At 45.2% G+C, this 19,577-nt stretch overlaps 1 protein-coding gene across 4 annotated transcripts; it reads right to left on the minus strand.

Moving 5' to 3' along the window:
- Positions 1-102: 102 nt before the first annotated feature.
- Positions 103-19,417, minus strand: bcl2l13 (BCL2 like 13). Of its 4 annotated transcripts, none has more exons than XM_078416732.1 (8): positions 19,337-19,417; positions 16,062-16,236; positions 15,736-15,861; positions 13,331-13,435; positions 11,451-11,607; positions 10,028-10,097; positions 7,411-7,545; positions 103-1,822 (listed from the first exon to the last, which is right to left on the minus strand). In XM_078416732.1, the coding sequence occupies exons 2-8, from the start codon at positions 16,105-16,107 to the stop codon at positions 983-985; spliced, it is 1,479 nt and encodes a 492-aa protein (XP_078272858.1). In that variant the 5' UTR covers positions 16,108-16,236; positions 19,337-19,417; the 3' UTR covers positions 103-982. The 4 variants fall into 4 exon arrangements, with proteins under 4 accessions (XP_078272858.1, XP_078272857.1, XP_078272859.1 ...); XM_078416731.1 differs by lacking the exon at positions 19,337-19,417 and adding an exon at positions 19,188-19,306; XM_078416733.1 differs by lacking the exon at positions 19,337-19,417 and adding an exon at positions 16,300-16,316 and having other exon boundaries at positions 16,062-16,151.
- Between the last annotated feature and the right edge of the window lie 160 nt (positions 19,418-19,577).

The raw sequence follows: 19,577 nt of genomic DNA on the forward strand, positions 1-19,577 counted from the left end.
ATTTGCTACTTTACATGGGGAGCCTGAAAAGAAATCTGAGCAGTTTTGCTCTCTCAAGAGATGGAATTTGAACATAATACTATAAAAATAATTTTACACCACAAGTTAATCCATGTTTTATTGTGTTTTTGGTTTCAGTACAAATTGCAAAGCCAACACTTGGAAATCCTAGTTGCAGTCAATCATTTTTTTTGTCATCTTGCTTGGAAACCTGCAAGCTATTCCCGCCCGTTTGTTTAAACAAGTTTACACATCACGTTTTCAACTCGCCACTACCAAAATGACTAACCTGTTAGTTGTTTTGGCATCTGTAGTAGCAGTAGTGGAGAAATTAATAACTACCTTATATCGTTGAAACCTAATGCAAAACACGTTATATCAATGAGTTTCTTACTGTATTTGTTCATGAGAAATGTTCCATGAAGAAATAAAACAAAGTGAGACAAGGGAAAGGAAAACATACAGGCAGAAGTAAAAGTCACATAAATGGTCATGATAGAACTGAATGGACTCTAAAGATGGAAACAATACTTAAAGCTAATATTTTATAAAATTTAGAAAGTAGTTTTACTCAGTTAAGAATGAGGGTGGCAGTAAATACGAATTAATTCGAATTATAAAAATGTCTCTGTTAACCAAGACACCCATGCTTCATACCCTGAAAGGAAGATATAACTCATTTCCTCCACCTTTCCTATACAGTGACTTAACATTTAGTTACTATTTGGAGATTGACTAGCATTTTTACTGTCAGATTCTATTGCATACAAGAACGTTTTATACGCCACAATTTTCTTCACACCATTGGCCATTAACATTCTCTCACTGTATATAACACTGTCCTGTATTTGTACCCCTCATCTCCAATTACCTCATTGATCACATCTCCTGTAATACAACTAATAGACTCAATTACAGTCACAAATCAAATGTAGAATAGAAAGCCTTTCAAATTACTATGCTCAGTAACAAACTGCTCACATTAAAATCTTCTCCTCAAGGCTAGAGCTACACCCACTGCAAGTGCCAGCATTGCAAAAGCTGCAGCTCCACCATAAAGCAAAACTGACGTGGTTGTTTTTGCAGGAATGACCTTTTTAGAAACTTCTGGCTCAGTTAGTGGAGTAATTTCAATTCTTCCCCCCTTTTCAAAACTTTCCTCTTCCAGTTTGGTTTCCGGGGCATCCTCCCAGCCCACTCTTTTTGTCTCATCCAATTGCTTTCTTATTTTTTGCAGAGATGTTGACTGTTGTATTTCACCAGATGTAGATACATTTTGTTCTGAAGCCATTGGAGATGTTTCCTCTACGTCAGTGACTGCCTTTGGGGGCAGTGCTGATATAGCATCAGTTTTCTCTGTTCCAACAGAAGGCTGCCCCTCTGCTGGCATTGTCTGTTTTGTAGATGGAGGTTCGGGCTCCGTTGTAGATCCAGTTGTCTTCAGCAGCTCCAATTCCTGCCTGTCAACGGCTTCAGTAATTTCTTCCTTTTCCACATGAACAATATCAGAATTAGAAGAATTGTTTTCACTCCTCTCTTCACCACCACCATTACTGTCCAAGCTCTTCACATCCTCTGGATCCAAGGAGAGCTGTTGCCAAGACTCTGTTCCAAGAGAAGCTGGCATGCCTTCAGTATGCCAGCTTTGACTAGTGGACAACGATGCTGGCAAGCTAGCCACCTGCCAGGAGGTGGTAACAGCGAGTGGTTCAGGAGGACTTACTTGACCAGAATTGTCACTAGTTAAGATATAAATATCATTGCTATCATCCACCGTTTCTCCCCGTTCTTCCTCTTCTGAATCAAGACTGAAAATAGTGCCCTAAGAATGACAAACAGATTGAAACCCAGGGTAAACATTTTTTTGGTACAAATTATACAATATTCTCTGATAGATTAGAGACGTTTGTATAGATGTGAACTTCCAAGAAGCTGACAGTGCATCAGGAGAAACGCGGAAGTCTAAAATATTGCAATCCTAGATATCTTATTTCTAATTGGGACGTGTTAGAAGGAAAGCAAACTGGGGAGCTGCAATTGACTGAACTAGGGTTGATAGAAACCTAAAAGCAAAAGTTGGAGAAATGGAATTGGCAAATTGACAACAACATCAGATAAAAGGATCAAGTCATTTTAAGAGCTCTGGGGTGAATGGTGACAGCGCACAATCTACACAATCACCTAAAGGCAATGAATATCTGCTTTCATGTCTTTTAACAAAGCCCAAAAGCACTTCACAGCAGCACACCTGTAGAGTTGTTGCTCCAAAGGCGCCAGAGACCAAGGTTCAATCCCGCCCTTGGGTACTGTTTGTGTGGAGTTTGCATGTTCTCCCTTTGACCAGGTTGGTTTCCTCCGGCCACGCCAGTTTCCTCCCACATCCCAAAGACATGCAGGTTTATAGGTAAATTAGCCTCTGTAAATTGCCCCATGTGTGTTGGGAGTGGATGAGAAAGTTTAGTTTAGTTTAGAGATACAGCGCGGAAACAGGCCCTGCAGCTCACCGGGTCCGCGCTGACCAGCGATCCCCGCACATTAACACTATCTATGACACACTAGGGACAATTTTAACATTTACCAAGCCAATTAACCTACAAACCTGCACGTCTTTGTAGTGTGGGAGGAAACCGAAGATCTTGGAGAAAACCCACGCAGGTCACGGGGAGAAAGTACAAACTCCGTACAGACAGCGCCCGTAGTCGGGATCGAACCCGGGTCTCCGGCGCTGCATTCACTGTCAGGCAGCAACTCTACTGCTGCGCCACCATGCCGCCCAAGTGGGATAACATAGAACTAGTGTGAACATGTAATCTATAGTCAGTGTGGACTTGGTGGGCCAAAGGGTCCATTTCCACGCTGTATCTCTAAACTAAACATTAACAGTGAAATAGTCAACGCTGAGCCATATCTTGCTGCCCACAATTGGTCACCCTATGCTCACATCTACTGGCAGTCTCTAGCTGTTTGGTCCAAGCTACATATTTTAAAAATGTACAAGATACAGAAATATTTGAATGAAAGGCAAAGTGAAAAGCATAAATGAGATATAAACAGTAAACAAGAACAGTTGAAAGTATTTGCTCTTTTTACTTTAATGCTTTTAAAATTATTGCACAAGATAAACTACTCTGCAATTGATCAAAATACCAACACAAATGACATGAAATCATCAGTAAATTCAGCAATTTGATTGGTGTAGAGATATGGCATAACCTGAAGAGTTACCCCATTAATAACATGCCCCCTTGCATATTAATTCAACAGCTCCATTGAAAACATTAAAAGTTCCCAAAAACAAGTTGTCATTCTCATTTTTTTCAGTAAAAGGTAGTGACAGGAAGTAGACATAAGACAGGATGCTGCCTGATGTGGCAGGAATCTACCTAGAAACAATAGTAACAATAGAACTCATTAAATAATATCTAAACTAGGACTAGGGAGGGTTATTCTGCATGCCAAGTTCAAATAGAGTCTTACAGATTTCTACAAATAACTAGTTTAAGAAAACCCTAATATGCAGGCTATGTACACAAGACAAACTGGAGATCAAAAACAGAATACCTAGCTGGATGCCAGTTGGGAATGTTTTTTTTGAAAGAGAATGAGAGTTTGAAAACAGCCCGCTCAGCCCAACTTGTTCATGCCAACCAAGATGCCTCATCCAAGCTCTGCCCCTTTGCCTGCAATCTGAATTCATTGAAGCACAAAATGCTCTTTATAAATGTACAATGAGTTTAAAGTCTCTCAAGGCGATGGACTGCAGCTATGTTACAGCTTTAAGAGTACCCAGCCCCCTTTTGAATCTTCAACAATTTACTGGAAGAAAAGTCAGAATATTGCAGCATTTACAAACACACCCTTCTAACAAAACCTTGTGGATTTTCTAACTGTATAACTTGAATTATTTTGCTTTATTATAATTTCAGGCATGTAAAATACAGCCATCTATTTATGATTGGAGTAAAACACGTAGTTCAAACAAATTAAAAGCAGAGCATGGCTCAGTATTAGGGGTGGCACAGTGGTGCAGCTGGTAGAGCTGCTGCCTCACAGTGCATGAGACCTGGGTTCGATCCTGACATCGGCTGTTATCTGTGTGGAGTTTGCACGTTCTCTCTGCGACGGGTAGGTCTCCTCTGGGTTTGAAGGTTAATTGGCCGAGTAAAATTGCCCCCAAGTTGCAGCAGTGGTTGAGAAAGTGGGAAAACAGAACCAATGTGAAAAGTGATCAATGGTTGGCATGGACTTGGTGGGCCGAAGGGCCCGTTTTCATGCTGTAGCTCTAAATTAAGCGAGTATTTGAAATGCAATATTAATTTAAATTTGAAGGGAAATAAATGCATGTTTAGGTATTGACAATCAAAAAAAAAGTGGTAGCATTTTGAATATAATACGTTTTGTCAGAACAGATCACATTGTAATTCACTCTCGCTTTTGCATCAGGTTGCTGGTTTTATTTGCAGCTTTCTTGGTTATTATTAATAATAAGGGCCTTCATATCATTGTTCTACAAATACAGCCAAGTTGGCCAACATCTTTCAATCTAGCATGAATGAGGGAAGGTGCTAGATAAAGGGCATGCAGAAGATCAGAATTACTACCAATAAATAGTTTCCCTAAGCTAGGCCCCAGTTTCTTCCTTCAGAAAGCAAGGAGCGCCGTGTTTGGTCAGGTCTTTCTAAAGAGCACAAGTTGTGTAGAGTTCTGCAGCAATGATTTATAGCTGGTAAAATTATGCTTCTCAGAATTCATCACGTTATGGTTGGCATCAAGAAAGTTTTTTAAAAATCTGTCTTTTACAAGCAGCTTGCATCCTACAATGCTCAGCTTTCCATGACTGGTTTACAACCGGGCTCCTCATCACAGGGATTAAGGGACTCAGACCCAAGTCTTGCATGCAAACATTTATAGGTCATGTTCAAACCAGGAATAACAAGATATTCATTACTTTCTATTCTTGCACTCAGAATGTAAAGAATAATATCTGCATTAATTTTTAACTATTCATAAACATTACGGCAATAATGGGCCTTCTTGGACATCAAAATCAAAGTTACCAGTTTCCCTCATCCATTGCTTTTTCTTATTACCTGTGCACCCTACCGAGTTACATGGATTATTAATAAATTATAGGTCAAAAGCTAGTCGCCTATGTAGCCCTGCTTCCAGCCTCCTGCTGACTAGATTAATGTCAACTAAATGACATTACTTATGTAGAACATCCAAGTCTATATAAACTAAATTCATTGATAGTTTGACTGCTATTTTGAACACTTCTTCTAACAGAATATTTGATCAGTTTCAGATACAACTGATCATTTTATATATCAAAAATGGCTCTTAAATAGAATTTCTTCAAATCTATTAGAATCATAAGGCTTAAACACAAAGGTCCTTTGGCCTACCAAGTCCACCCCGATCATGTAGTAAAGCTGCTGCATTACAGCTCTGGTGATCTTACTCAATACTGTCGGGTGCTCAAATCTATTTAGTCTAACCCTAATCATCCCATGTCCCTAACAACTTCCATTGTCTATCACTCACCGACACATTCCGAGCGTTTTAAAGTGACCAATTAACTAACCAACTTGTATATTTCAGGAGCATGCAGAGAAAATCTACCCGATCACAGGAGGACCTGCATACAGAAAGCGCTGGAGGCTGTGATTGAACAGGTCAATATAGTGCAACACAGCAGCTCCACTGGGACTTTATTCTGTCCTTTGATTCAAATAGCTTCATCCCATCATATTTTAAAGTTACTCCCCCCCCCCCTTACAATTGCAAATTACTGTTGCAATTCTCAGTTTAAAAGCCACACTGTGGAAGATTCTAACTGAAGCATTTACCATTTCTTCTGCTACTTCTTCGTAATTCTGTGCTGGAAACTAAAGTCCAAGCTACCATTAAAATTTGTGTTATTATCATAAATAGTACTTTCTTACCTAAACTTTAGTGAATTAATCCTTGAATCATTACTGATTTCCTTGCAAACCTAGTATTTTATCCTCTTCCTCCACTCCAAAGTCTAACAAAAGTAATTATTCAACAAGTCTGTAAATTGAAATAACAAAAACAAGTTATCTCTGTTAAATGGCCAGTATAATTTTGGACTATAATAACAATTCATCTTGATATCCCCTGTGGGTTTTACACAACAAATGGAACTGTCCTCTGGCCATTTTATTTCAGTTATGTCTTTTGTCTGATTGATTCCACATCAGGCTTATAAAATGAAGCCTCTTTTCTCTAATAGTTGCAAATAGTTACAAAAATCTGAATTTCTTCTAAGGGAAAACTGCAATTTTGTATTCATGCCAGCCTCCCTCTGAAACTGAAAGATGCTAGGGATAGGAGATAGAAATCACCTTGAATAAAGGCTAATCTTTTCATATTGATATATGGTGGATTACCCGCCACCCTCACTGTCCAATCTCCAGTTCGCAAGAACATTCAAATGTGATTGAGCTACAAGAAATTAGATGCAAGCAGATGACAAAAGACTGGTCAAAGAGGAGGATTTTAAAGGAGCAGGTTGCAACAAAGAGGTAGGATTTAAGGAGGGAATTCAGAGCCTTAGAAGCTAAAACCATCTAACTCCATGATTAATATTAGGAATGACTAAGACGACGGAAAGGACACAAAGTGCTAGAGTATCTAAGTGAGTCAGGCAGCATCTCTGGAGGACATGGATAGGTGATGTTTCAGGTCGAGATCTTTCTCAGAACTGGAGATTGCAAGCCTCAAGAAGTAACAAAGGACTGAGACCATTGGAGAATTGTAAACACAAAAGACATTTGTCTTTAAATTTTTTTTGCTAAATCAGGTGCCTAGGCAGGTCAAAGGGATAATGGGATAGGACACAGAATTTATGATAGGCAACACTTTAGTTCATGAGCCAGCAGGACTGCGTATGAATAACCAACTCTATGAAGAACAATAAAGTGGATTAGGACATCAGCAGTAGATAAATGGAACAAAGCAATTTCAGATCATATTCTGGGAAGTGATAACAGACAACTTTGACAATGGTGTGGATGTGTGATTAGAAGTTCACTTCACAATCAAATCTGGTAAAGGTTGTAGGCAGTCTCTCCGTTTCAAGGGTCAATCGCTGGGTCTGGATTGGAGATTGAGTTGGTAAATTAAGATAATTTCTGCAGTTCATATTATTTGAACGTCAGCTGGAAACTATAGATAAAAAGGTGGTGGGTAAGATATATTTTGTTGATATTGCTGTGGGCTAAGAAAATACACAAGGCAGTCAAGATAGATCCTGGAGATAACAGCAGGATAAAAGGCCTGCTTGGTTTAGATATGGTGCTCTCAAGGGAACTGTTGATGGTGGTGCATAGATCATTCTTGTTAGGACAATTTCTGTAAGAAGTTGCAACTGGTTGACAAACTTACCCAACCTCCTTGCTGGATAATATAATCAGCATTTGTCTCCTCAATGTACTTTACTCCAAACTCCACCATTGTCTTTAGCGATGGCTTGATGTTGCTCGTTAGTAATTGTCTTAAAACCACTAGAGAAACCAGAACCTAAAATAAAACAAGAATAAATGTAAGGTAGACACAAAATGCTGGAGTAACTCAGCGGGCCAGGCAGCATCTCTGGAGAGAAGGAATGGGTGATGTTTCGGGTCAAGACCCTTCTTCAGACTAAAGAAGAATAAATGTATACTGGAGTGCAAAATTGACAAACATACATAATCTATCAATAGTTATAGAAAAGACCCATGGGATTGCCAGCCCAACAAAACAACCGTGGTATATAATTTCTTTGGTAGCCAATTAAATGTGGAGGGGAAAAAATAAGCTATTTTTCTAGACAAGAGATTACAGATGCTGGAATCTTCAGTTAAATACAGCGTGCTAAAGGAACTCGGTGGGCCAAAATCTATGAAGGGAAATGGACAGACAAGACCTCAGACAATGGGCCTTCTTCAAGAGTGGAGGGGAATTAGGTGGTAGAAAGAAGGGAAGGCGAGGCAAAAGCGGGCAAATGATAGGCGAGTCCAGGTAAAAAGGAGCAGATTGGCAAGAGTCAGGTGATGGAGAGAAGGGTGGAGATAGTTGCAAAGCCCAGCGGTCATAACTGAAGATAAAGGGTCGCAGATGGTGAAATGTGATAAGGAGAGTGAGCAATGAAATGTAGAACCAGAGGGAGGGATGGCAGGTAGATGGAATTGGAGGGGGGGGGAGAGAGAAGAGAGGGCAGCATGAGTGTAAAGAAGGACAAAAGGTGCGTATGAGAGGACCTGGAGAGGGAATTAACCTGAAATTGGAGAATTCATTGTGCATGCCATTGAGTGTAGGCTGCCCAGACTAATTGCGAGGTGCCGTTCTTCCAGTATGCGTGTGGCCTCACCCTGTCAATGGAGTAGGCAGTATGGGAATGGAAGTTGAAGTGAGCTTCTGCTGGCCCTGGCAGAGAGCGCAGTATCCCAAGCAGCCATCTAGTCTACATCTGGTCTCAATAGATCCAGATTTTGATGAAGATGTTTGGGATGTTAACAGAAAGATATATAAAGTAAAATTAGTTGGCTTTTTCATCCTTATCTCATATAAGCACCATGCCACTGGCCAATATTTTGACACAACCAATTGTTTGACCATCTGTTCCATAAACATGCCACGTTGGTGTGTTCCACGTGACTAGACATAAGATCAGCAAAACTTGCTAATCTTTGGCTCTCAACATCAAAGCCGTTTAGAAATTAACCGCAATATAGTCAGTGAACCAGCAAGCAGCAATCAATAAATAGGCTTCATGAACTGATGTATTGTCAATTTTGAGCCAATCAATTTCTCATTAAACACGAACTGAAAATGGGGATTTCTTCTTTGCTGTTTGTAGCTAGGCTTTTGACTTTGAAGCACAAAACAAAGAATTGCAGGATTTACTACCAACAAACAAATAAAAACTTATTATTTTCCCTACGTACAAAGGGAAAATATTCCAACCTCAAGCTTTAATTTCCTGCAAACCTTGTTTGGCTTCAACTCAACTTATGCAACTTGTCTGAAGTACATAGGATAGAGGAAACTAGACCAATTCTGACCTCCAAATCACATGGTACAATTGCATTACTTGCAGTACTTTGCACTTAAAATTTAAAATGCATCAGAGAAATGAGAAATCATTGGTTAAGTAAATACCATGATTACAAGGAGTGTAAGAAAATAACTGCAGATGCTGGTACAAATCGAAGGTATTTATTTCACAAAATGCTGGAGTAACTCAGCAGATCAGGCAGCATCGCAGGAGAGAAGGAATGGGTGACGTTTCGGGTCGAGACCCTTCTTCAGATTACAAGGAAGTTAACCATTCTAATATTTTATATGCAAATATCTTACTTAGATTTTGCTTACAACAAAAATCCCTCAGGAGCATCTGAACAATTTGGTTACCATTTGAACAAAAATGCTTGACAATGAGTTCAGTCACATGCACATTAATAACTTACACATTCCAACTCACGGCTAATTATATTACCGGTGATCTACTTAGTCACCAACTCAAAAACAATTAAATGGAAACAAATCAAAAAGTGGGATTGAGTAGCCACAACTGTAATGTTTAAATACAAAATTGTCAAGTGTATTTATTTCCACATGTTCAATTTATACACTCCATACTGATGCACAGAGTAGTTGCTGAAAGGGAACATTTCCATCTCCTCCAAAGATAGACACAAAAAACTGGAGTAACTCAGAGGGACAGGCAGCATCGCTGGAGAGAAGGATTGGGTGACGTTTCTGGTTGAGACCCTTCTTCAGAGAACGTCACCCATTCCTTCACTCCAGAGATGCTGCCTGTCCCGCTGAGTTACTCCAGCTTTTTGTGTCTATCTTCAGTTTAAACCAGCATCTATAGTTCCTTCCTGCACATTTCCATCTCCTCCTTTGTGCATTCTTTCAAATGGCTCCATTTGCTGTAGGTGATGTAGTTTTACACTCTTGACACATACTCCACACAAAGCTTTGACTGGAATGTTTCAGAACAATGCATTATTTTTACCTTACTCCACCCTCTGGCGTGGCTGCTTAGTTGATTTAATTGCTCTCTGTACAACTCGTATTCCAGAGGACTGAAAAATAAGGGAAAAGTTACCTAAAATATTGTTTGAGATAGCCCAAAAAAATTGAGCACCTTAGAAAATCCAGAAGGACACATAGCTGATGTTTCCAAATTTTACTAAATTAAGTGATTTTAGCATTGGTACAGTCAGATGATTATAAAATATTCCATTACTCATAACTGTAGAGAAGTTGCCAACCAAATATGGCCCACGGTGGAGGTGTCTATGAAATGAATGCTTTAGAATCAAGTGAGTGAAAGAGTGGTAGCCCAGCCCCATACCAAAACAATTTGCTCAAGGTGAACCAATTGTCAAACAATACAAGGTTATATAACCAATGTAACTAGAACTAGTGCAGTAGTAATAAAACTCTAGCAATGTGCTATCTGACTATTTGCAAATCTCTGGAGTAACTCAGCAGGACAGGCAGCATCTCTGGGTAGAAGGAATGCGTGACATTTCGGGCTGGCTTCTGAAGAAGGGTCTCGTCCCGAAACGTCACCTAATTCCTTTTCTCCAGAGATGTTGCCTGACCCACTAAGTTACACCAGCATTGTGTGTCTATCTTTGGTGTAAACCAGCATCTGCAGTTCCTTCCTACGTACACATTTGCAAAACTAGATGGTTCACCACCTTGATCATTAGTTGCTGTCCTCCCTTTAGTTCACTTTCCTTCACTTCCTTGAAACTTGTTACGCTTCCTTTCCCAAATTCCCTTGGGAATTACCCAGACAGTTTGCAAAACTCACTTGAAACCAAGTTCATTGAAATATTTATTATTCTACTGTGTAGCAGCTCAAGATTTAAAATGAGTTGGGATATTAATAACATCCAATAGTCCAGTAAATTTGCCAATTCCAATTGTGCACTTTAAATAGAGTTACACAGCACAGACACAGGCCCCTCGGCCATACTTACCCATGCTGACCAAGATGTCCCATCTACACTAATCCCATCTGCCTGCGTCTAAACCTATCCTATTCATAAACAGGAATGGCAATGCCAAGAGGCTTCAAGGGATATAGACCAGTTGAGTGAATGAGCAAGAACATGGTGCACGTGCTGGAAAAACACTTTGGTGCCCAAAACAGATAAGCAGAGTACTGATGATGGATTGGGTAAAGCGGTCATTCAAAAGGGACTCCTCTGCCCAAACGTGCCACTGACAGTAAACGTGCACATGGGGGAAGTATTTAGGAAGATGAATGAAAATTACAAATATACAATGCCATTAATCAAATGTGCAGTTCTGTTAGCAGGAGAGACAGAGATCCAGGTAAAGATGCCTCATTACAAAAACAAATCGCTCTGTGATTTCTATTTAGTGACAATTGTGCAAAAGGTCTAAATAAAGTAACTCACTTGGCAAGAATATTTTGCAGTGCTCCCTGCAGCTGCACAGTGAGCTCTCGAATCACTCTCCCCCCAAGGTGTGCCAGGCAGTCTTCTATTGAGCTTTCTGGATTTGCTGGACTAAATACTGGAGAAGTGTGGCACTCAAATCCTGTACTGGCAAAGGCTGCAGGAGACAAGGGGGAAACAAGTCAAAAACTTTAGAATCACAGAATTAAAAAATCAAACCCAATCCTTACAGAAGTGTGTGTCACCAATGTGATGCAGGTCCACCACCGATTATCTGGCAACTGGTGATCCTGCACCTCTTCCACCCCGGACAAAAATATGAAAGAGCATTTGGAACCCCCCCTGAAAATGTGGACACTAGGCCGGCTGAGGTGGCTGGCCTCATCGTGATTTCTGCAGCCAATCGGCGGGTCGAATTTCCGGAGCTGGGGCTCTGGAACTCCAGCCCAGCAGATCTGTTCCCATTGCCGACTTCTGAGGCTGACTTTGTATGCCGGCATCTTGACTCCATGGGACCTAGGCAGACTGTTCGAGTCCTCGGAGGCCCTGACCTCAGTTGGTCCAGCAAAACGGATAATCCAGAAAGGCCCTGGAACCAAGGATGCCGGAAAAGTCGGTGGTGGACCTGTTTACTACCAAATTTACTGCAAAAAACATTATACTGTTATATACACATAGTTCAAATTTGACACACAATGGTCATGGTCAAACACACAGATTGCAACACTATTTAGATTGAGTTTTTTATGTTTGACAGCAAAACATTTTGATTCAGTGTTACACTGTATGGCCCTTGTCATAAAACTTAATTCAAAATAGAAGCAAGATCTTCAATAAAAAGGAAATACTTTAACTACTTGATAGAATACTTGGTCCTACCCGGTCTAATAAAAACAGGGATATCCACTGCACTCAGTACGTTCTCCCCCTCCAAAAGAACAAGTTGTGCACTCTTTCAACGATAGAACAGAAGAATTCAAAAAATTCACCGTGAATCATGAGTAAAATGCTGCAATACTTAGCGTTTATATTTAAATAATTGAACATTAACAAATTAATGGTACACTGAAATCATAACTTTGCAGTTGGTCATAACAAGCTACTGTCATGGCAAAGACCAATTATAAAAGTGCCCCTTTGTTTCTTCCCACCTTCCAATTTTTATTTTTAACAAAATAAACATAACATTACTAGATCAAGGCACACACCACCCCGTAGAACTTTAAGCAATTCCTTCATACCAAAGAAAGTCATTTCAAATTAAATATTAAAGTTTCATTTCAGAAAGCTAGACAATTACCTGGGTGTATCCCATCAAAAATGAATGAGCAGAAAAACACTAATCCAAACATGTCAGGGATTATGCAGTTCAAATGGGAGGAACATTTCTTCAGGGGAGTAACAAGTTTTTTTTAAAAACAGATCCTAAATAAATTTAGAAACAAAGAGCTGCAGGAGCTGGTGTACTAAAGACACAAAGTGCTGAATAACTCAGCCAGTCAGGCAGCACCTCTGGAGAACATGGATCGTTGACATTTCGGTCGGGACCCTTCTATAATATATAAGTGAATTTGACGTTTCAAAACCAAAACATTCTGATCATGCTTATACCAATATAGAAGTGTTGAGTTTGCCCTTCTCTGCACCAACAACCCCTAGAATGTTTCTTGCTCTATCACCAGATGTAGATCAGATACAGTGTGGGAGACTTTAGGACATCACCATGAGCTCCAGCATCCCTCTATTTATTTGTAAAGCAAAAAAAAAACAGAACTTTACATACACAATTTGGATCCAAAATATAAAGTTTATTAAAATGCACTTGAGGCATTTAAGAACCGAAATTAATTAAAACACAAGATGGAGATATTTACACCAACCTTTATTGATTTCATCGTGCAGTTGCTTAAGTTCCTCTTCTATTTCCATCTTCATATTCTCAATTGCAGAAGGCTCCAAAGGAACCCTTTCTATTGATTGCGTGCCTATAAAATCATCACTTGCTGAGTTGTTACAAAATCACGCTTGTGTAAGGACGGAAACAACTATTTTATCTATTAAAACATATCCTGGCAGTAGCATAATAGTTAACCCAGGGCTGTATTAAAGCCTAAATTCTGAAACCCTTCAATTCATCTGTTGGGTTTATACTAAATAGCGGGGGGGGGGGGGGGGGGGGGGGGGGTTGACAACTTGGGAGAATAAGGATGGAGTTAAAGGGGAAGAGAGTACAGGAAAAGTTACGAAAGACACCCGAATTAATGGGATGGAAAGTTCAAGAAGGGATAACAGAGACCGGTGTGAGAGGGGAGATGAATATCAAATTAAAAGTGTTATATATGAATGCGCGAAGTATAAGAAATAAAGTGGATGAGCTTGAGGCTCAGTTAGAAATTGGTAAGTATGTTGTTGTGGGAATTACAGAAACATGGCTGCAAGAGGATCGGAGCTGGGAACTGAATATTCAGGGGTGTACGTCCTATCGAAAAGACAGACAGGTGGGCAGAGGTGGCTCTGTTGGTAAGGAATGAAATTCAGTCCCTTGCAAGGGGCGACATAGAATCAGGAGATGTAGAGTCATTGTGGATAGAACTGAGAAATTGCAAGGGTAAAAAGTTATCTACAGGCCCTCAAACAGGAGCCTGGAGATAGGGTGCAAGTTGCATCAGGAGTTAAAATTGGCATGTCGCAAAGGTAATGCTATGGTGGTTATGGGAGATTTCAACATGCAGGTAGACTGGGAAAATCAGGTTGGTACTGGACCCCAAGAAAGGGAGTTTGTAGAGTGCCTCTGAGATGGATTCTTAGAGCAGCTTGTGCTGGGGCCTACCAGGAAGGCAATTCTGGATTTAGTGTTGTGTAATGAACCGGATTTGATAAGGGAACTCAAGGTAAAGGAACCATAAGGAGGTGCTGACCATAACATGATCAGTTTTAATCTGCAATTTGAGAGGGAGAAGGTAAAATCGGAAGTGTCAGGATTGGGCAACTTTTAAAGATCAACAGAACGTAACTAAAAAGGCAATACGGGGAGAAGAAATGAAGTATGAAGGTAAGCTAGCCAAGAATATAAAGGACAGTAAAAGCTACTTTTGTTATGTGAAGAGGAAAAAAATAGTTAAGGCAAATGTGGGTCCCTTGAAGACAGAAACAGGTGAATTTATTATGGGGAACAAGGAAATGGCAGACGAGTTGAACAAGTACTTTGATTCACAAGTATAGGAGCAAAGAGGTCCTTCTGCAGTTGTACAGGCCCCTGGTGAGACCACACCTGGAGTATTGTGTGCCGTTTTGGTCTCCTTATTTGAGGAAGGACATTCTTGCTATTGAGGGAGTGCAGCGTAGGTTCACGAGGTTAATTCTTGGGTGGCGGGACTGTCATATGATGAAAGAATTGAGCGACTGGGCTTGTATTCACTGGAATTTAGAAGTATGAGAGGGGATCTTATAGAAACATATTAAATTATTAAGGGATTGGACACGCTAGGAAACATGTTCCCGATGTTGGGGGAGTCCAGAATCAGGGGCCACAGTTTAAGAATAATGGGTATAGGTCATCAACTGAGAGGAAGGAAAACATTTTCACCCAGAGAGTTGTGAATTTGTGGAATTCTCTGCCTCAGAAGGCAGTGAAAGCAGATTCACTGGATGCATTCAAAAGAGAGTTAGATAGAGCTCTCAGGGCTAGCGAAATCAAGGGATATGGGGAGAAGGCAGGAACAGGGTACAGAGAGCAGGCAGGAACGGGGTACTGATTGTGGATGATCACATTGAATGGCCTACTCCTGCACCTATTGTCTATGTATCTACATTAAACTTGTTAAAAACACTACTGGTTGTCAGCTTAATTCTGCTTTTCTGAAGCAATGCTCTTTATACTGACAAGATATGACACATTGCCAGAATTCATTACAAGCCATGCAGAAAGCTAATAGACAGCTTGTGCATGACTGCAGACATGGCAAGTTGTTAAGTTTCCAAAATTATTTAAGGATTACCAACAGTGATTAAAATAAGTCTAGTCTACGTTTTCCTAAGTAAAAATCTAAACTTAGTTAACTTTGCCCCCAAGGCAAAAAAAACAGCAGTGAAACTTTGATCCTTTAATAGTTAACCAAAAAGTCAAATTCGCCAAAGTTGATACATTAGTTGATTATAAAACCATACTTAGGCTAGTACATCAGTAAGTGAACATTTTAAACACACATCAATTAATCCGGACAAATGTTTAAGCTATTTGATTATGTTTCATTAAATATATTCTTAATCACATCACTATGGATACCTGTCACTAATGGAATCTTTTCTTGTGAAGCCAGCCCCAAATAACTAAGGACAACATATCTGGTCTCATAATGAAAACCTTCAGGTAGGGATGTAGCCATTTTCACTTGACCCGTTTCACAGTCAGCTACAGGATAAGAAAGGGAAAATAATGAGAGTTACAAAAATATGCACAACCAACATTACACAAACTGATTATTAGCAATGTTTATCCAGTTACAAATTACTTCCGTCCTTATTTTTGTCAATGAGTAAAACCATAAATTAAGTTTTCAGAAATATCTTAACATCTTATTTAAGTTTTGGAACACCACTCAAAAGTCTTACCCATGATCACAATTTCAAATAAGTTCAAACGCTGACTTTTGAGCATGCAAATATTGTAGGCGCAAACTTAAGACGATTGCCAATGTATTCCTTTAAAACGCAAGCACAGACGGCAACAAAGTCAGTGTGTCCTTTGTTCGCGACTCCACCAAATGTCTGTGTGCAATTCCAACATCTGACAGCAATAGAGAAAAAAGGTCACAAACAAGGCGGTCCTTGACGGCATGCATGCCCTCACCATTACATTTACACAAATTAGCAAATTCACTTCCTTCAAATCCAAGATCAAACTTCACAATGTACTACAACATCACCAATGCAGTTAAAAAAATGTATATAATTTATTATTATGTAATAATATAATGGGGGGGAGTGGAGGAGGGAGGGAAGGGAGAGGGGGGAGGGAAGGGGGAGAGGGGAGAGGGGGGAGGAGGAGGGGGAGGGGAGAGGGGGGGAGGAGGGGGGGGAGGAGGAGGGGGGGAGGAGGAGGGGGGGAGGGGGAGGGGGGGAGGAGGAGGGGGAGGGGGGGAGGAGGAGGGGAGGAGGAGGAGGGGAGGAGGAGGAGGGGGGGGAGGAGGAGGGGGGGGGGGAGAGGAGGAGGGGGGGGGGAGAGGAGGAGGGGGGAGGAGGGGGGGGGGAGAGGAGGAGGGGGGGAGGAGGGGGGGGAGAGGAGGAGGGAGGGGGAGGAGGAGGGAGGGGGAGGAGGGGAGGGGGAGGAGGGGAGGGGGAGGAGGAGGGGGGATGGGGGGGGGGAGGGGGGAGGAGGGGGGAGGAGGAGGGGGATGGGGGGAGGGGGAGGAGGGGGGAGGGGGAGGGGGAGGGGGAGGAGGGGGGAGAGGGGGGAGGGGGAGGAGGGGGGGAGGAGGAGGGGGGAGGAGGAGGAGGAGGGGGGGAGAAGGAGGAGGGGGGGAGGAGGAGGGGGAGGAGGGGAGGGAGGAGGGGAGGGAGGAGGGGAGGGGGGGAGGAGGAGAGGGGGGAGGAGGAGAGGGGGGAGGAGGAGAGGGGGGAGGAGGAGAGGGGGGAGGGGGGAGGAGGAGAGGGGGGAGGAGGGGAGAGGGGAGGAAGAGAGGGGGGGAGGAGGAGGAGAGGGGAGGAAGAGAGGGGGGGAGGAAGAGAGGGGGGGAGGAGGAGGAGAGGGGGAGGGGGGGAGGAGGAGGAGAGGGGGAGGAGGAGGGGGAGGGGGGGAGGAGGAGGGGGAGGGGGGGAGGAGGAGGGGGAGGGGGGAGGAGGAGGGGGAGGGGGGGAGGAGGAGGGGGAGGGGGGGAGGAGGAGGGGGAGGGGGGGAGGAGGAGGAAGGGGGGGAAGGAAGGGGGGGAGAAGGGGGGGGGAGGAGGAGGGGAGGAGAGGGGGGGAGGAGGAGAGGGGGGGAGGAGGAGGAGAGGAGGGGGGAGGAGGAGAGGAGGGGAGGAGGAGAGGGGGGGGAGGAGGAGAGGGGGGGGAGGAGGAGAGGGGGGAGGAGGAGAGGGGGGAGGAGGAGAGGGGGGGAGGAGGAGAGGGGGGAGGAGGAGGGAGGGAGGGGGAGAGAGAGGGGGAGAGAGGGGGAGAGGGGGGGGAGAGGGGGGGGAGGGAGGGGGAGAGGGGGGGAGGGAGGGGGAGAGGCGGGGAGGGAGGGGGAGAGGGGGGGGGGGAGGGGAGAGGGGGGGAGGGAGGGGGAGAGGGGGGGAGGGAGGGGGAGAGAGGGGGGAGAGAGGGGGAGAGAGGGGGGAGGGAGGGGGAGAGAGGGGGAGGGAGGGGGAGAGAGGGGGAGGGAGGGGGGAGAGAGGGGGGGAGGGAGGGAGAGAGGGGGGGAGGGAGAGAGAGGGGGGAGGGAGAGAGGGGGGAGGGAGGGGGAGAGGAGAGGGGGAGGGAGGGGGAGAGGAGAGGGGGAGGGAGGGGGAGAGGAGAGGGGGAGGGAGGGGGAGAGGAGAGGGGGGAGGGAGGGGGAGAGGAGAGGGGGAGGAGGAGAGGGGGGGAGGAGGAGAGGGGGGGAGGAGGAGAGGGGGGAGGAGGAGAGGGGGGAGGAGAGGGGAGGAGGAGGAGAGGGGGAGGAGGAGGAGAGGGGGAGGAGGAGAGGGGGGGAGGAGGAGAGGGGGGGGAGGAGGAGAGGGGGGAGGAGGAGAGGGGGACGAGGAGAGGGGGGAGGAGGAGAGGGGTGGAGGAGGAGAGGGGAGGAAGAGAGGGGGGGAGGAGAGGGGGAGAGGAGGGGGAAGGGGAGGGGGAAGGGGGGAGGAAGGAGGGGGAGGAGGAGAAGGGGGGGAGGAGGAGAGGGGGAGAGGAGGAGAAGGGGGGGAGGAGGAGAGGGGGAGAGGGAGGGGGAGAGGGGGAGAGGGGGGGAGGGAGAGAGGGGGGGAGGGAGAGAGGGGGAGAGGGAGAGGGGGGGAGGGAGAGAGGGGGAGAGGGAGAGGGGGGGAGGGAGAGAGGGGGAGAGGGAGAGGGGGGGAGGGAGGGAGGGGGAGAGGGGGGGAGGGAGGGGGAGAGGAGAGGGGGGAGGGAGGGGGAGAGGAGAGGGGGGAGGGAGGGGGAGAGGAGAGGGGGGAGGGAGGGGGAGAGGAGAGGGGGGAGGGAGGGGGAGAGGAGAGGGGGGAGGGAGGGGGAGAGGAGAGGGGGGAGGGAGGGGGAGAGGAGAGGGGGGGAGGGAGGGGGAGAGGGGGGGAGGGAGGGGGAGAGGGGGGGAGGGAGGGAGGGGGGGAGGGAGGGGGAGAGGGGGGAGGGAGGGGGAGAGGAGAGGGGGGAGGGAGGGGGAGAGGAGAGGGGGGGAGGGAGGGGGAGGAGGAGAGGGGGGAGGAGGAGAGGGGGGGAGGAGGAGAGGGGGGGGAGGAAGAGAGGGGGGAGGAGGAGAGGGGGAGGAAGGGATGGGGAGGAGGAGGGGGTAGGGAGGGATGCAGGGAGGGGAGGGAGAGAGAGGGGAGGGCAGATGAGGGGAGGGGAAGGGGAGGGGGGGAGGAGGAGGGGGGAGGAGGAGGGGGGAGAGGAAGGGGGGGGAGGAAGGGAGGAGGAGAGGGAGGGAGGAAGGGGGGGGGGAGGGAGGAGGGGAGAGGGGGCAGGAGGGGGGAGGGGGAGGAGGGGAGGAGGGGAGGGGGGGGAGGGAGAGGAGGGAGGGGGGGGAGGGAGAGGAGGGAGGGGGGGAGGGGTAGGGAGAGAACAGACCGGCCTGGCGCGGCGGGCAGGTGCGAGGAGCTGCCGCCTCCTTATTTAGACCAGCGCCATGTTTAGGGGCAGGGATCCGTGCGGCCCCGCCCCGCAGAGCAGCCTTCCCCTTCTCCCTCTCCTCACACCACATCTGCACCTCTCCTCACCCCGCCACCGCCGGCATTATCTCCCGCAAACAGACCAGCAAACGCGGAAAAAACCAGCTGAAAACTGCTCTCCTCGCGGCCGGGTCAGAGGGGGGAGGGTTAAAGGTCAAGGAGACGACGCCGATGGCCAAGGCGAAGCGCTTAACTGTGTAAAATGTACTAAAGGCGCAGTTTCGTTTGGCAAGACAAGATGGGGGGAAATGGGGATTGGTTTATTATAATTTTATTTCAGCCCCCTCTT

The sequence above is a fragment of the Rhinoraja longicauda genome, chromosome 20, assembly GCF_053455715.1.
Source record: "Rhinoraja longicauda isolate Sanriku21f chromosome 20, sRhiLon1.1, whole genome shotgun sequence".
Classification (NCBI taxonomy): Eukaryota; Metazoa; Chordata; class Chondrichthyes; order Rajiformes; family Arhynchobatidae; genus Rhinoraja; species Rhinoraja longicauda.

What these genes read in the sequence shown, in the direction of transcription:
- bcl2l13 (XM_078416730.1), bottom strand. Translation starts at nt 19,320, where the DNA reads ATGTGGTGTGAGGAGAGGGAGAAGGGGAAGGCTGCTCTGCGGGGCGGG. An exon ending in CTGCCCGCCGCGCCAGGCCG is followed by an intron (nt 15,862 to 19,187) that starts GTCTGTTCTCTC and finishes CTTATCCTGTAG; the next exon opens with CTGACTGTGAAACGGGTCAA. An exon ending in TTATCCAGCAAGGAGGTTGG is followed by an intron (nt 1,823 to 7,410) that starts GTAAGTTTGTCA and finishes TGTCATTCTTAG; the next exon opens with GGCACTATTTTCAGTCTTGA.